Here is a 12,358-nt window from a genome sequence, read left to right as displayed (position 1 = left end):
TGGACTGATTTGTTTGGCTGGCAGCTGCCCAGGCAGGAGAGTAAAACCTAGACAAATTGCTATACAATGATGTCTTACCCAAAAAAATCACCAAAATTCACAGAGCGATATTCAATTAATCTTCACTTGGTTTTTGAATTGGCAGGTTGCTTTCTCTTAGAGTCAACGCTATGCTATTAGTCACACTGACCTGAGGAGAAATGATTTCATTTCCTCCCAAATAATTCTTGTCAACTGCTTGGTAAGTGATAATTCATCACATTGAAAGCTGCTTTTCTAGAATCACAACTTTGGATTTTCAAAATGTTTAACAATGTGGTTGGATCTATTCGTTATTTAGCAAAAGCTAAATGCTAAAGAATCATCAACAGGTTCTTTAAATTTACTTTAATCTCAAGTCAAGGAAACCTCACCTCTCACTTACACAGCACAGATAAGATGCACAAAATACTGAAGCCAATGCAATTATGCTTCCTGTATTTTCTCTCTAAAAGCACAAAACAAAAACCACTCTCTAGATTTGTTTCCCTTAAATAATGCTTGCAAAATTCTCAGGCTGAACTTTTCAACATCTTTTGACAATTCTTCTTGGCGTATTTTCTCTCAACAGCAACACTATCAGTCTATGCTTACTGCCTGGCCAATTCTTCCTGTTAAAAAGTATTCAATGTGTCACAGATTGCCTACAATTCATGTCAGTTGTTTAGAAAAGATGCACACATGTCACCCAGCATAAAACTAGGTGTGGCTAGCACATGCAAACCCAGCAGGGAGCTCTGGAGCCTGTTTAGGAAGTCTTGGCCCGATGACTGGCTGTGTCTCTCTCCTATGGATCTGAGGTCCTCAATTTCACAGCAGACACACAGAGTAGAGAACACAGAAATCTAATGGCTGAGGGGTTAAAATTCTCTTCAACTCATTATGCAATGTGCAAATAACTCAAGAAATGGTATGTGTGCACTGAATGTCACTGAATTGTACTCTTAAAAATGGCTAAAAGGGTAAATTTTATGTTATGTATATTTACCACAATTTTTCCAAAAAAAAGTAATATGCTTATTTGGGGAGGAAACAAAGGCAAAATATATTTATTCTTTTTTTCAATTTCCAAGCAAGCCGTTTTCAAGTCTGTTTCATCTAACTTCACAGTTAATTTATCAACTCCAACTAACATTTACTGGATTTCAAAAACGTGAGACAGCTGAACACAGGTAAAAAGAGACGAAAAAGACTTCGAAGCAGCCCTACTTCTCCAAATAAACAGGCCTCTAAAAATGGACAGATCTTCTCCAAGCCAACTTTGAACTACTTTTTCTTTAGTGTTTGAAGAGAGATAAATTAATAACATCTACTCAGTCTTCTCTTGACGTTGACGTGTGTATCCAGGTGGCGAGAGAAGCCTGCCCGGCTGGCACTGACGACAGCTCTGTCAACCCGGTAAACAAACGGCCTGAGACAGTGTTAAAAGATTACGCTTCCAAGTCCTATTAATGCTCATCAATTAAGACTCTTAAGAATTCCAAAGCAAGTATAAGTTCTTCACTTAGTTTTTTTAACTAAGAAAAAGAGTTTGCATATATTCATTAGAGCAGATACATAAAAAATACAATTTTTTCAAGTATTTTCTTGGACTGGTACCATACCTCACATTTGCCACTGGATCATGTGTCAGTTCGATAACAGGCAGAAAGAAATATTTACAGAAAAATGATTTGGAAAAGATCTCTATAATACATTCACAGGTATCCAAAAATCGAAGTCTATTCCAGTAACTTTTTCCTTGGCCCAGTTCTAGAAACAACAAAAAAATTATAAGTTTAATTTTTCCTACATGAAATTACATGTGACAAAATCAGACGCACAAAATCCAGGACAAGTTTCTTTATGCCCACAATTTGTTTAGCAAATACAAGAGATAAAAGAAAAAGCTTACATAACCCAAATTTGTAGACACCCAAATTACTGAAATTACTCAAAAAACAGAAAAAGTTGTATTAAACAATGCATTCAATTCCATAAGCATTTATTAAATACTGAACGACTATTTTTGATCATCCACTATGTGCTAAGTACTTTCCACATATTATCTTATTTAATCCTGAAAAGCACTCCAATGGGACACGCACATACTTATCCCTCAGAAGAGATAAAGATACTGAGATTCAGAGAAGTTAAAGTCACAGGGCTGGTAGGTGCAGAGCTAGAATTCAAACACAGGTCTGTACGACTTCACAATCTTTTAACAATCAAATTGTTTTCTTCCTCTCAGTTCCTTAAAAAATCTTTGAAGTGGATAAAGTCATATGTGAACAGAGTATTATGGACAATAATTCAGATCAATATTTAAAGGATAATTTTCTCCTTTATTACATAAATATCTAAAAGCAAAAATTCTTTATATTTAAAAGCAAATAGAATCTTCTTTCAAAATAACCTATTCTAAACATTAGGTCCTACCACCAAAAAATGAAAACTGAATTAAAATAGACTGAAAAAAGAAAGATTAAAGTATACTGAACATAATTTTTCTTAAATGGAATTTTATGTACTCTTAATTTTTAAAAAGTGGCAATCCACACTTAAAATGGTAAACTCCAATAACCAGAAAATTCCACTACCTACCTATGCCAGATAATAGTTTAGCAAAAGCATTAAGACATTATGGTCAAAGCAAACAGACAATAATTAACAAATTCGCTAAGTATATATAGGTGTGTGCCACTATTTCTAGAATTAACACTTTAACTAAAGGTTTTTGCCTTTTTTAAAAACATGTTCTCATATTTATTTCATTTATTTTATTTATTTGTTGTTGTTGTCGAGGAAGATTGGCCCTGAGCTAACATCTGTTGCCAATCCTCCTCTTTTTGCCTGAGGAAGACTGGCCCTGAGCTAACATCTATTGCCAATCTTCCTCTTTTTGCTTCAGGAAGATTTGTCCTGAGCTAACATCTGTGCCAATCTTCCTCTATTTTGTATGTGGAACGCCACAACAGCATGGCAGCCAATGAGTAACGTAGGTCTGCGCCCAGGATCCGAACCCATGGACCCAGGCTGCCGAAGCAGAGGGCACTGAACTGAACCGCTATGCCCCAGGGCCGGCCTCAGGTTTTTGCCTTGATTTTAGCTCTTAGTAAATTAAAATAAACTTGCATTTGTTAACTGGCTCAACTTTTTTAAGACATCATAAACAACCTGGGCTCACCAGATTCACATTCATGTGTACTAACAACTCTATTCAAGAAAAAAAAAAAACCCTCATCCTGTTAATCTTTAAAACAGGAACATAAAGTAAATGATTAGATTCATGGATCTTCTACTTATACTCTAGTTCCAAATTCCGTTTCATCAGGGTAGAAACTAGGCTTTCAACATAAGTATACATATTTAATTTCTCAAGTACACAAATTCACAAAACAAAGTCCAGAGTTGTTATTACTTTCATTCATCACAGATCTAATCCTGCCATAAAGATTTCTAAAACCAAAAAATTAACCTATAAAACACAAATACAAACATCGTCTAGATATTTATTAACAACAGCCTAATTGTTTGTGGCAAAATGATACATAATGTAAGTCAGATCTAAATAAGGCCAGTTTGTGCCCTTTTCTTCTTTCGAAATAAGAGACCATTACTTACGTTCAATTAATTTTTGAATGACCTCATGTCTCTGTTCTTGTTTACGATTATAACGTAGAAAAATGCATAGAGTTCGGGAAGCTGCCTTTTGGACAGGTAAGACATTCTTAAAAAAATAAGTAAGAAAGACAGTTAAACTAGTCTAATAGTATATATTCTAAATAATTTGGCCCCACAAATCAATTTTAAGTCATTGGCCAAAAGCAAGAGCAGTTTTGTCTCCCTCTCGTATCACTGTGCTTATATCCCTCTAGAAGCATCTTCATAATTTAAGGTTAATATCACTCAGGCAAATCAATTAACACATCACATCACAAAGTTAATTTGGCACAGTCATTTCCAAATCATCCAGATTTGATTTGTTACTTGACTCTCATTTCCTTGCCACCTCATCTTAGTGACATTCTCCCCAAATACTCATTCCCTTAGCTGTTTCCTGGATATCGTCACTCATTTAATCAACACACATTTGCTAGAACATATCCTGTGTCAAGGACATCACCAAAAAGATGCCACTTTTAAGATATAAATTTAGACATTCCACGATCAGGAATGGTCTTCAGTCCTTCTGGCTTACTTTTGCCTCTTCAACCTCAATGTCACTAACTGAGATCTCTGGTCCATGACAAAGAGAGAGCTTGGAATCCAAGGGACATCATGTCAATCACTCTTACCAATGTTTTAAACTCCTCTGTCCTTTCAATTTCTGGGCAGAACCTTAATTCTAAACTAATTCAACCATCCATCTGCACCTGGTTTGAGCTCAAACTATTTATCAGAGAAAAACCCCTTAACAAGTGTATTGTGTCCAGTGTAAATTTACGTTCACCATCCTGACTTACATATAAATATCCTAATATTCAATCCTTGAAGATTCAGACTATTATAGTGGGGATCCTCGAAATTTAAGTAGAATACAACTTTACATTGCTGAGAGAGTGTTGCCTGCTATCTCATCCCATATTTTATATAAGCTATTTTTATTCTATTGGGTACTATTCTGTGTTTTTAATCTGTTAAATGTAAAAAGAGAATATTCACTATAAATTAGAAGGGAAAATTTAATCAATGTACATAAACAGAAACACCACCAGAATTAAGAAAAATGAATATTAGATAAATGAACTAAATAAAAGCATGTTACACTTTTCTTTCATTTTGTGTATACTAACAGAATTTCAAATGCATATATACTAGTCATATGAAAATATCTATAATTTTGTACCTCACAGTATATTATATTATACAAGGTAAGTTATCTTTTGGACCAGAAATCAAAGATAAATTGTAATTGTACCAAAAGCATAAAAAGGCAGCTTGAAGTTGTGACAATTTAGCACACAAATAAAGACTGCAATTATTTGATTTGAATGATTAAAACATTACTTAACATTAAAAAAAATGAGTCGAAAAAGAGAGAAAACCAAAACAAAATTCATTTACCACCACTGGAAGTGGCTACTGCACCAACTCCTAGCTCCGAAAACTGATAGAGGCAAAGAATTAAGAATTTATCCTGTCTTTACACTAGGAAGTGTATTTCAGGGTAATCAAATGGCCCAAGTAGATGAAGAAAAGCATTTCTTCACAGAAGAATGTCATCAAAAATGTAGAAGAAATGATAGAATTTTTTTAAATCACTCTTTGGCAAGTTCTAATGAAATAACTGGTTCAGGCAAGGATCATCAATGGATGCAAAAACTCACGGGTAAAAGGTTGATGGGAAACTGGTATTCAGTGTTGAAGTGTCAGCTTCAAATTACAACGCAGATCACAAGGGAGAAAACACAATTTTGCAGTGGACTAGTGGAGCCGTCACCACCTGCACAACCGCTCTTAGCTCACTTACAGAGAGACAACCATCCAGATACGACACAACATGAAATACATAGCAGCATTTATGAAGTATTCTTGCCAAATGTTTAACCTACAACTCAGCAAGCCCCTCGATCTAACTTCCAGGTTACAAGAACTCTGGAGAATTGATGAACCAGTTAACACCATGAAACAGCAACCTGACAAATGCAGAGTTGAGATATTCCACAGGACAGCTGACCAGGTCTTTTCCAAAGTTCAACAGCAAGAAAAGTGAGGAAAAGGGGAAGAGGGACCTACTGTGGGTTAAAAGAGAATTAACAGATGTAACAATCAAAGGCAATGCATAGATCTTACTTGGATCCTATATGGAATAAAACTATTGTAAAATACATTTGGGGGATAACTAGTAAAATTTTAATATGGACTGGATATGAAATGGAATTAAACAATAGTTATTCCTTTTGTTAAAAGTAAAACTAGTGTGATTATATAGAAGAATGTCCTCTTTTAGAGATGAATATTGAAATTTTTAGAGATGAAATATATTGACATCTACAATTTAAAATTCTTCAGTCCAATGAAATAGAAAAAACAAATATGGGAAAACGTTAACAATCGTTGTATCTAGGTGATGGGTATATAAGAGTTCATTACAGTATTTTCTCTGCCTTTCAGTATCTCTAAAATTTTTTCACAACAAAAGTAGGGGAAAACAAGTTGGCTTATGTCATTCCTCTACTCAAAACCTTGCAAAGATTTCCCCTGTATCAGAGAATACAATCTAGATCCTACATCATGGCTTTCAAGCGCCAAGTGCTGTGGACCCAGCTACCTCTCTAGCCTCACCTCTCTCTACTACTCGCCACACTGTTCCTTGCTGCTCTTCACACAACCAAGCATAGCCCAAAACACACCTTTCACTCACTATCACCTTTGCCTGGACCACTTGTCCTTCAGACGTCCACGTGGTCACGCGCTTACTTTGTTCAAGCCTCTGCATGAAGCACACTTGATCAGAGAGGACTTTTTCCTGACCATGAGATCCACAGCAGCATCCCACTACCCTCCATCACTCTCTTCCCCCCGAAGCTGCTTCACTGGACTTCTCGGCCCCGACACACTACATATGTATGTGAGTGTTTACTCCTATCTCCAGCGAACGTAAGGTCCTCTGAGAAGATGCCCTCTGTCTCCTTCATTCACTATGGTATTCCTAGCATCCAGGACAATGCTTGGCACATAGTAAGTGCTCAGGAAATTTTGTTAAATGAATGAACGAATATTACGGCCATCAGGTATGGAACTAAGTATATAAATGTTTCTTTTCTCCAGAGAATGTTGAAACAGAATATACATGTCTTCTTTAATCACGGAAAATGTTCTATAATAATCAAGTATTTCCTTCTGAGTGTGGAATTACCTCCTTGTAAAAGAAAACATAAAACAAATGTCTCAGGTTTAAAAGTATTTTGTTCACATCCTATGTTGTAAATCATTTCTCTTTCCTGATGAGACACCAAAAATAAGGAATAATGATCTATTCTCAGCTTTCTAAACACAAATATGCCTACTAAGTAGTGAGGTTGAGACAAACAATTAAGATCAAACTTCACAGCACTCATCACCACCTGTTAATGTATTTATTTTATTTTATTATTTATCACTTCCTATATCACCACCACTTTAGAACATAAGCTCCATTAGAGTAGGATTCTGTCTGTCTTGTTCACTCCTATATCCCCAGCCCTTAGCACAGTGCCTGACACATAGTAGACACTCAAATAAGCAACTGCCAAATAAAGTAATCAATAAATTCTGCTCAGTTTTATGTGACACTGCCTAGGTAGTACATTCACGCACTGTCCTCTGATAAGGACGTTATTGTTGTCAATATTACTTTTTAAGATTGTCCCTCTATACTGTAAACTTCAACCTCTAGGCTTTGCTTTGATATATGAAATAAACTTGTAGAGATGTTAGTTCATGAGATGTATACCTATTTTTTTTAATTTAAGTTGTAAATGACACCAATAATGTCATTTTTTCTCTTTCTAATCTTTGAAGCTAAAACTGATTTTGGGCTTTTGAGATGGTTACTAGATTTCATTATCTCCCTTTTATTGAGAAGAATGAGAATTTAATAATCTTCTCTGGAAATTTCTGTGAAAAAGGGAGACAACTTACTCTATGGGAAGTTTGAGTACAACTCCCCACCCCACACTGGCCCCCTGCTTCTGACGCTAAGTTAAGGCCATCCATAGTAGGGCACCCAGGTTTTGGTACAAACTTTATCTGTTACACAGCCACTCTTTAGGTGCTATAAAAGAAAAAGGAACAAACTAATATTAAGGAGCTTAAAGGAGGCCTTGACAAAAGGGCATCGTTGAGGTAGCACTGAGGCCGAGATACGTAAAAGGTGTACGTCAGGGCAGGAGGTACTCTGAGTGGGGACCACTGACCCTGCCAACCTTCCTCTGGAGAAGAACTGTCCCAAGTTTGAAGTGAGTCTGTTTACCCTCTTCCTGGCAGTATATAGACCCAGGGTACGCGAGGGTACCACCCGTTCACTCCTCTCTCCAGCTAGGCAGAAGATGACCAAAGCGGAGAAGCAAAGGCAAACCCGAGTTCCCTCCTCAGGGACCCGGGAAGAGAACTTCCCTCCAGGCACAACGGAACAAACTGAGCTTGTTGTACTATTTCAAGACTGTGAAGAATTCGCATATTCCAAAATCAGGTGCAAGTTCAAAAGAATAATAAGATAAAAAGCGTTGGGCTCACATTTGTCATCATGATTGTGAACATTCTTTGCAAGAAACGATAGTAAATCTGATCACTTGATATGACATGTGGCAGACAGGCATATTTCTGTAGGAGCTTCTCGTGAGTTCTCCATTTTAAGGAGGCTGCAGCTCGCTGCTCAGCGGCCGTGAGGGCTGGAATCAAGTCAGGAAGAGACAATAACTGGAAAGGAAAACACATCAAAAGAATCAATGATAATTAAATAAATCCAGTGCAGCATTCGGTCAAATCATTCAGCCTTACAACACTCTTGCTGGTTTCAGAACTTAGGAGGCATCTCAGTTGTCACAGGGAGATAATTATCTGGTGAAATCAAATAGTTTAAAAAAATCCATTAGCAAAATTTATGGTTACTGGAAACAAAACTTTGAAATAGAGACTGGGACTCACAACCTTTCTAATTAAAGTAAAATTTATTATATTTCACTGTCAGCAAACTTTGACCTTCTAAATTCCCACCCTTTTTGTCCTCACCAGTTGCTATTCTTGAAATAATAATTAATGCTAATAAAAACTGAAAATATGAATATAAACCCTAAGGACAATAAGTAAGAATCATGGTAATATAAGAATTGTGGAGGAAATTCAAGCTGCTCAAACTCCAGCACACATTTACCGCTATGTGGCCAGCACTACTTCAAATGTTTTCCATGCACTCTTTCATGGATGCCTCACAACAACTCTGCAGAGTAAGGTAATGCTTACGACATGCAGAAACTTTTTACATACACGGGATTTACCTTATTTTCTTGCACGCTGCTTTCTCCACCAGTAGACATAAGTTCCAGGATCTCTGGAAGATGATCTATAAGAGCATCCAGTACCTTTTAATAGAAATATTTATTACTCTTATGGTGATGATTACATTTTTCTAATCTTAAATTAGTTTACTTCACAGGTCAATTTCTACACAGAAATAGTGTTATTTACCAAATAACATTTTGGGGGTTTCTATTTTCTTACTTTGCCATCTTCTTGCTGGAAGGTCTTAGAAACATGATCAACTGCCTTGATTAAACTACCTTTGAAAAGGGATCAGTATATCTGCCTCGTGATACTGTTCAAACAGTCTAGATCTGAGGCGGCTCCTTCTACAACAACACGCTCAGAAACTGCCTCCCAACTTCTGAAAAGCAGCTGAAGTCAGCTGACACCCTCAGGGACGTCTAGATGTTGATGAGGTGAGCTTTGGCAAGCCAGTTAGCATTTAGGTGAACAGCATACACTAAACGCAGTATCAAAATAAGGTATTTCAAAGCCTTCACAAGTATACTCCCCAAACGATGCTAAGAGAAAAATATATACATAAAATGTGATACAACATACGATTACAATTGTGTGAAATAAAAACCTTTATATAGAAAAAACAGAAAATGAAAAATATAACAAAATAGTAACAGTGATTGGAAGTAAAAGTATTCTTCTGTCTGTCTATTTTCCGGCATTTCCAAAACTTTATCAAATAAATATACATATATTCTTTAAAACCTAATGCTTTTTAAACACCTTCCCAATTTCCAGTCTATGATACAGTGATACATTGACTTGAAGCCTCTGGGGCTCGTCAGATGAAAGAGTTTGTGCAATTGCCAAGAAGCAGGGGAGAAAAGGCACTAACATATTCAGACTTCACACAAAAGAAGTGAAATCCAAGAGTAAGAAGACATTACCTCCAGTGATTCGTCTTGTAACAACGTTATCAGTTCTTTGTGTATTAAATATACTCCAGAATTCAGAAGTTTAGACACCTAAAATGTAGCAATAAAGTCTCTCAGGTTTGAGACTACTAGACATACAAAGGTTATAACAGTAATCTTTAAAATACATCCCTGATACTTCTTCTAAAACGAGACTAAGTTACAACATAAGTATAAAATTGAATTTCTAGAAAAATTAATTGCATACATAACCAGCTTTTTAGTCTGCTTCATAACACACTGGAGTGTGTAGACATATGAGGGTGCGGAAGTGCACATATGGGGTGGGAAGTGCAGAAGAAGGGATTTATCAGTCATAACGTTCATATCACAAGCAATAATAAGCCCACGGATGCCTCTAGTTCACATTTTAAAGGCTTTAAGCAGCAAACAGCAAAAAAGGACGTCTTTCAGGACATCCCAGGCATATGAGCATTCATCGCAATTCAGAGCTTTCCAGAGAGGGCCAGCGCTGTGGAAGGTTTATACTGACAGAGGGATAGAGAGGATTCCCACCCAAGCAAACATGGAAGACGTTCCCCATCAAAGACTCCAACCGACAGGAAAGGAGCTGGGAGAGTCCAGACTAATCCAGCTCCTCTGCGAACAGGGGATTCTTCCCTCCGGAAAGACACAATGGTAGATTCACCAGTTTCTAATTCACCTCCTGCTTTTTTTTTTTAACATACTTTTTTTAATTTGAAAAAAGTGTTCCTGGATAAATAAAATGTTTTAAACATCTTTGTTCTACAGAGTTGTTTTGACTTGTTGAAAATATTTTCAAAATATTTTTCCGAAAAACAAAGTCAGAACATACTAAAGTAATTATCAAAATCTAGCAATAACACTGTTAGGAAAATTTAAATCCATCAGTGGATTTTCATAATTTAAAAGGGTAAACCTAGACTAACCATTTATTTTATGGAGTATCATTATCAGCCTACCTATATAGTATGATTGTCAGAAAATGGAAATTAGCCATCCAGTAAATGGCTTGATCAATGATTTCCAAACTCACTACTATCAATGAAATAGTTTTGTACACATATTTCAATATGTTCATTCTTATGATGCTAACATATTACGCCCACTATAAAACACAAATTAAAATGAAATATTAAATGGATGAGACAAAAGTAAACATAAATAGAAACTCTCCCATTTCATAAACATGGCATTCTCAGACTCTAATCTCACGCAACCATCTCTGGAGACCACTCATCTAGACAAATCCAAGCACACATGGTAACCAAGCCCACACACCCAGTTAACACATATTGAAGACGAATATTTCACTCGGCCAGCCAGTGCCCTCTGCGCCTTCTTCTCCTCCAAAAGCAAATTTCTATACACACATTTACAAAGATGACTTGACTATGCAACACTGGGATTATTTTAATTAATTTAAGTTAATTATGATAATTAACTTAAAGGGAATATTTCCTAGATTTTGCACAATGAACATTTATTTCATTCACACCAGAAAACAATGTTATTCAGGCGCCGGCCCCGTGGCCTAGTGGTTAAGTTCGCGTACTCCACTTCAGCGGCCCAGGGTTTCACCAGTTCGGATCCTGGGCGCGGACATGGCACCGCTCATGAGGCCATGCTGAGGTGGCGTCCCACATGCCACAGCTAGAAGAACCCACGACTAAAATATACAACTATGTACTGGGGGAATTGGGGAGAAAAAAGCAGGAAAAAAAAAAAAGAAGATTGGCAACAGCTGTTAGCTCAGGTGCCAATCTTTAAAAAAAAACAATGTTATTCAAAAGAGGCAAACACTATCACTCAATAGCCAAAAGAATCTTAAGTAACATGTATAACGATGTTATGGATATCCTGCACACTTTCAGCTAATCTAACAATGCTTTGATGTAGGAACACTGTGCAAGGAAGGGGATGAAATATGCTCATTGAGAAAAAGAACATTTATCATACTTCTTATAAAGAAAGGAAATACTTTATTATAAAGAAATTTTTATGTGACGGTTTTGAAGTGGACAAGTTCTAGTTTACACATTTTGCTGCAACTACAGCATACACACACTTTGCAGTCATTCAAGAAACACGCCCCCAATTTCACCAAGGGTTAAACAGTTAATTACTTTCACCACAAAACTTTAAATCCACTTTTGCTCTTACATTATGGAGAGTTGTTGTAACAGCTGACTCTAAAAGCTATGCTCATGAAACATGAGCTATTTAAATAATCTCTCTCTCAAATTTCCATTTGTTCTTAAGTTTAGGTGGAAAGTTCAACATGAAGATTATAAAGCATATAAAAACTGATTTTACTTCCAAATCTGCAACACCCACATCCACACCACAATGTCTGGCTTAAAGTATAGATATATTGGATGGATGGATTAATAAATGACAAACGAATATAATATATTTAT

At 36.3% G+C, this 12,358-nt stretch overlaps 1 protein-coding gene across 4 annotated transcripts in view; it reads right to left on the bottom strand.

The window, feature by feature from the left end:
* Window positions 1-12,358, bottom strand: part of PPP4R4 (protein phosphatase 4 regulatory subunit 4) — a 107,838-nt gene that overhangs the window by 26,897 nt on the left and 68,583 nt on the right. For all 4 annotated transcript variants that reach the window (XR_011533114.1, XM_070594490.1, XM_070594489.1 and 1 more), the window contains 5 exons: window positions 9,930-10,007; window positions 9,000-9,083; window positions 8,239-8,421; window positions 3,643-3,748; window positions 1,644-1,791 (listed from right to left, as the gene is read on the bottom strand). Coding sequence is in view for 3 of the 4 variants with exons in the window: in XM_070594490.1 (XP_070450591.1) it covers window positions 1,644-1,791; window positions 3,643-3,748; window positions 8,239-8,421; window positions 9,000-9,083; window positions 9,930-10,007 (599 nt within the window). In the remaining variant the exon portion in view is untranslated. The remainder of the gene's footprint in view (window positions 1-1,643; window positions 1,792-3,642; window positions 3,749-8,238; window positions 8,422-8,999; window positions 9,084-9,929; window positions 10,008-12,358) is intronic.

Source organism: Equus przewalskii, chromosome 25, assembly GCF_037783145.1.
Source record: "Equus przewalskii isolate Varuska chromosome 25, EquPr2, whole genome shotgun sequence".
Classification (NCBI taxonomy): Eukaryota; Metazoa; Chordata; class Mammalia; order Perissodactyla; family Equidae; genus Equus; species Equus przewalskii.
Note: the sequence above shows the minus strand (reverse complement) of the source record. Positions and strands in the feature narration are given on the sequence as shown.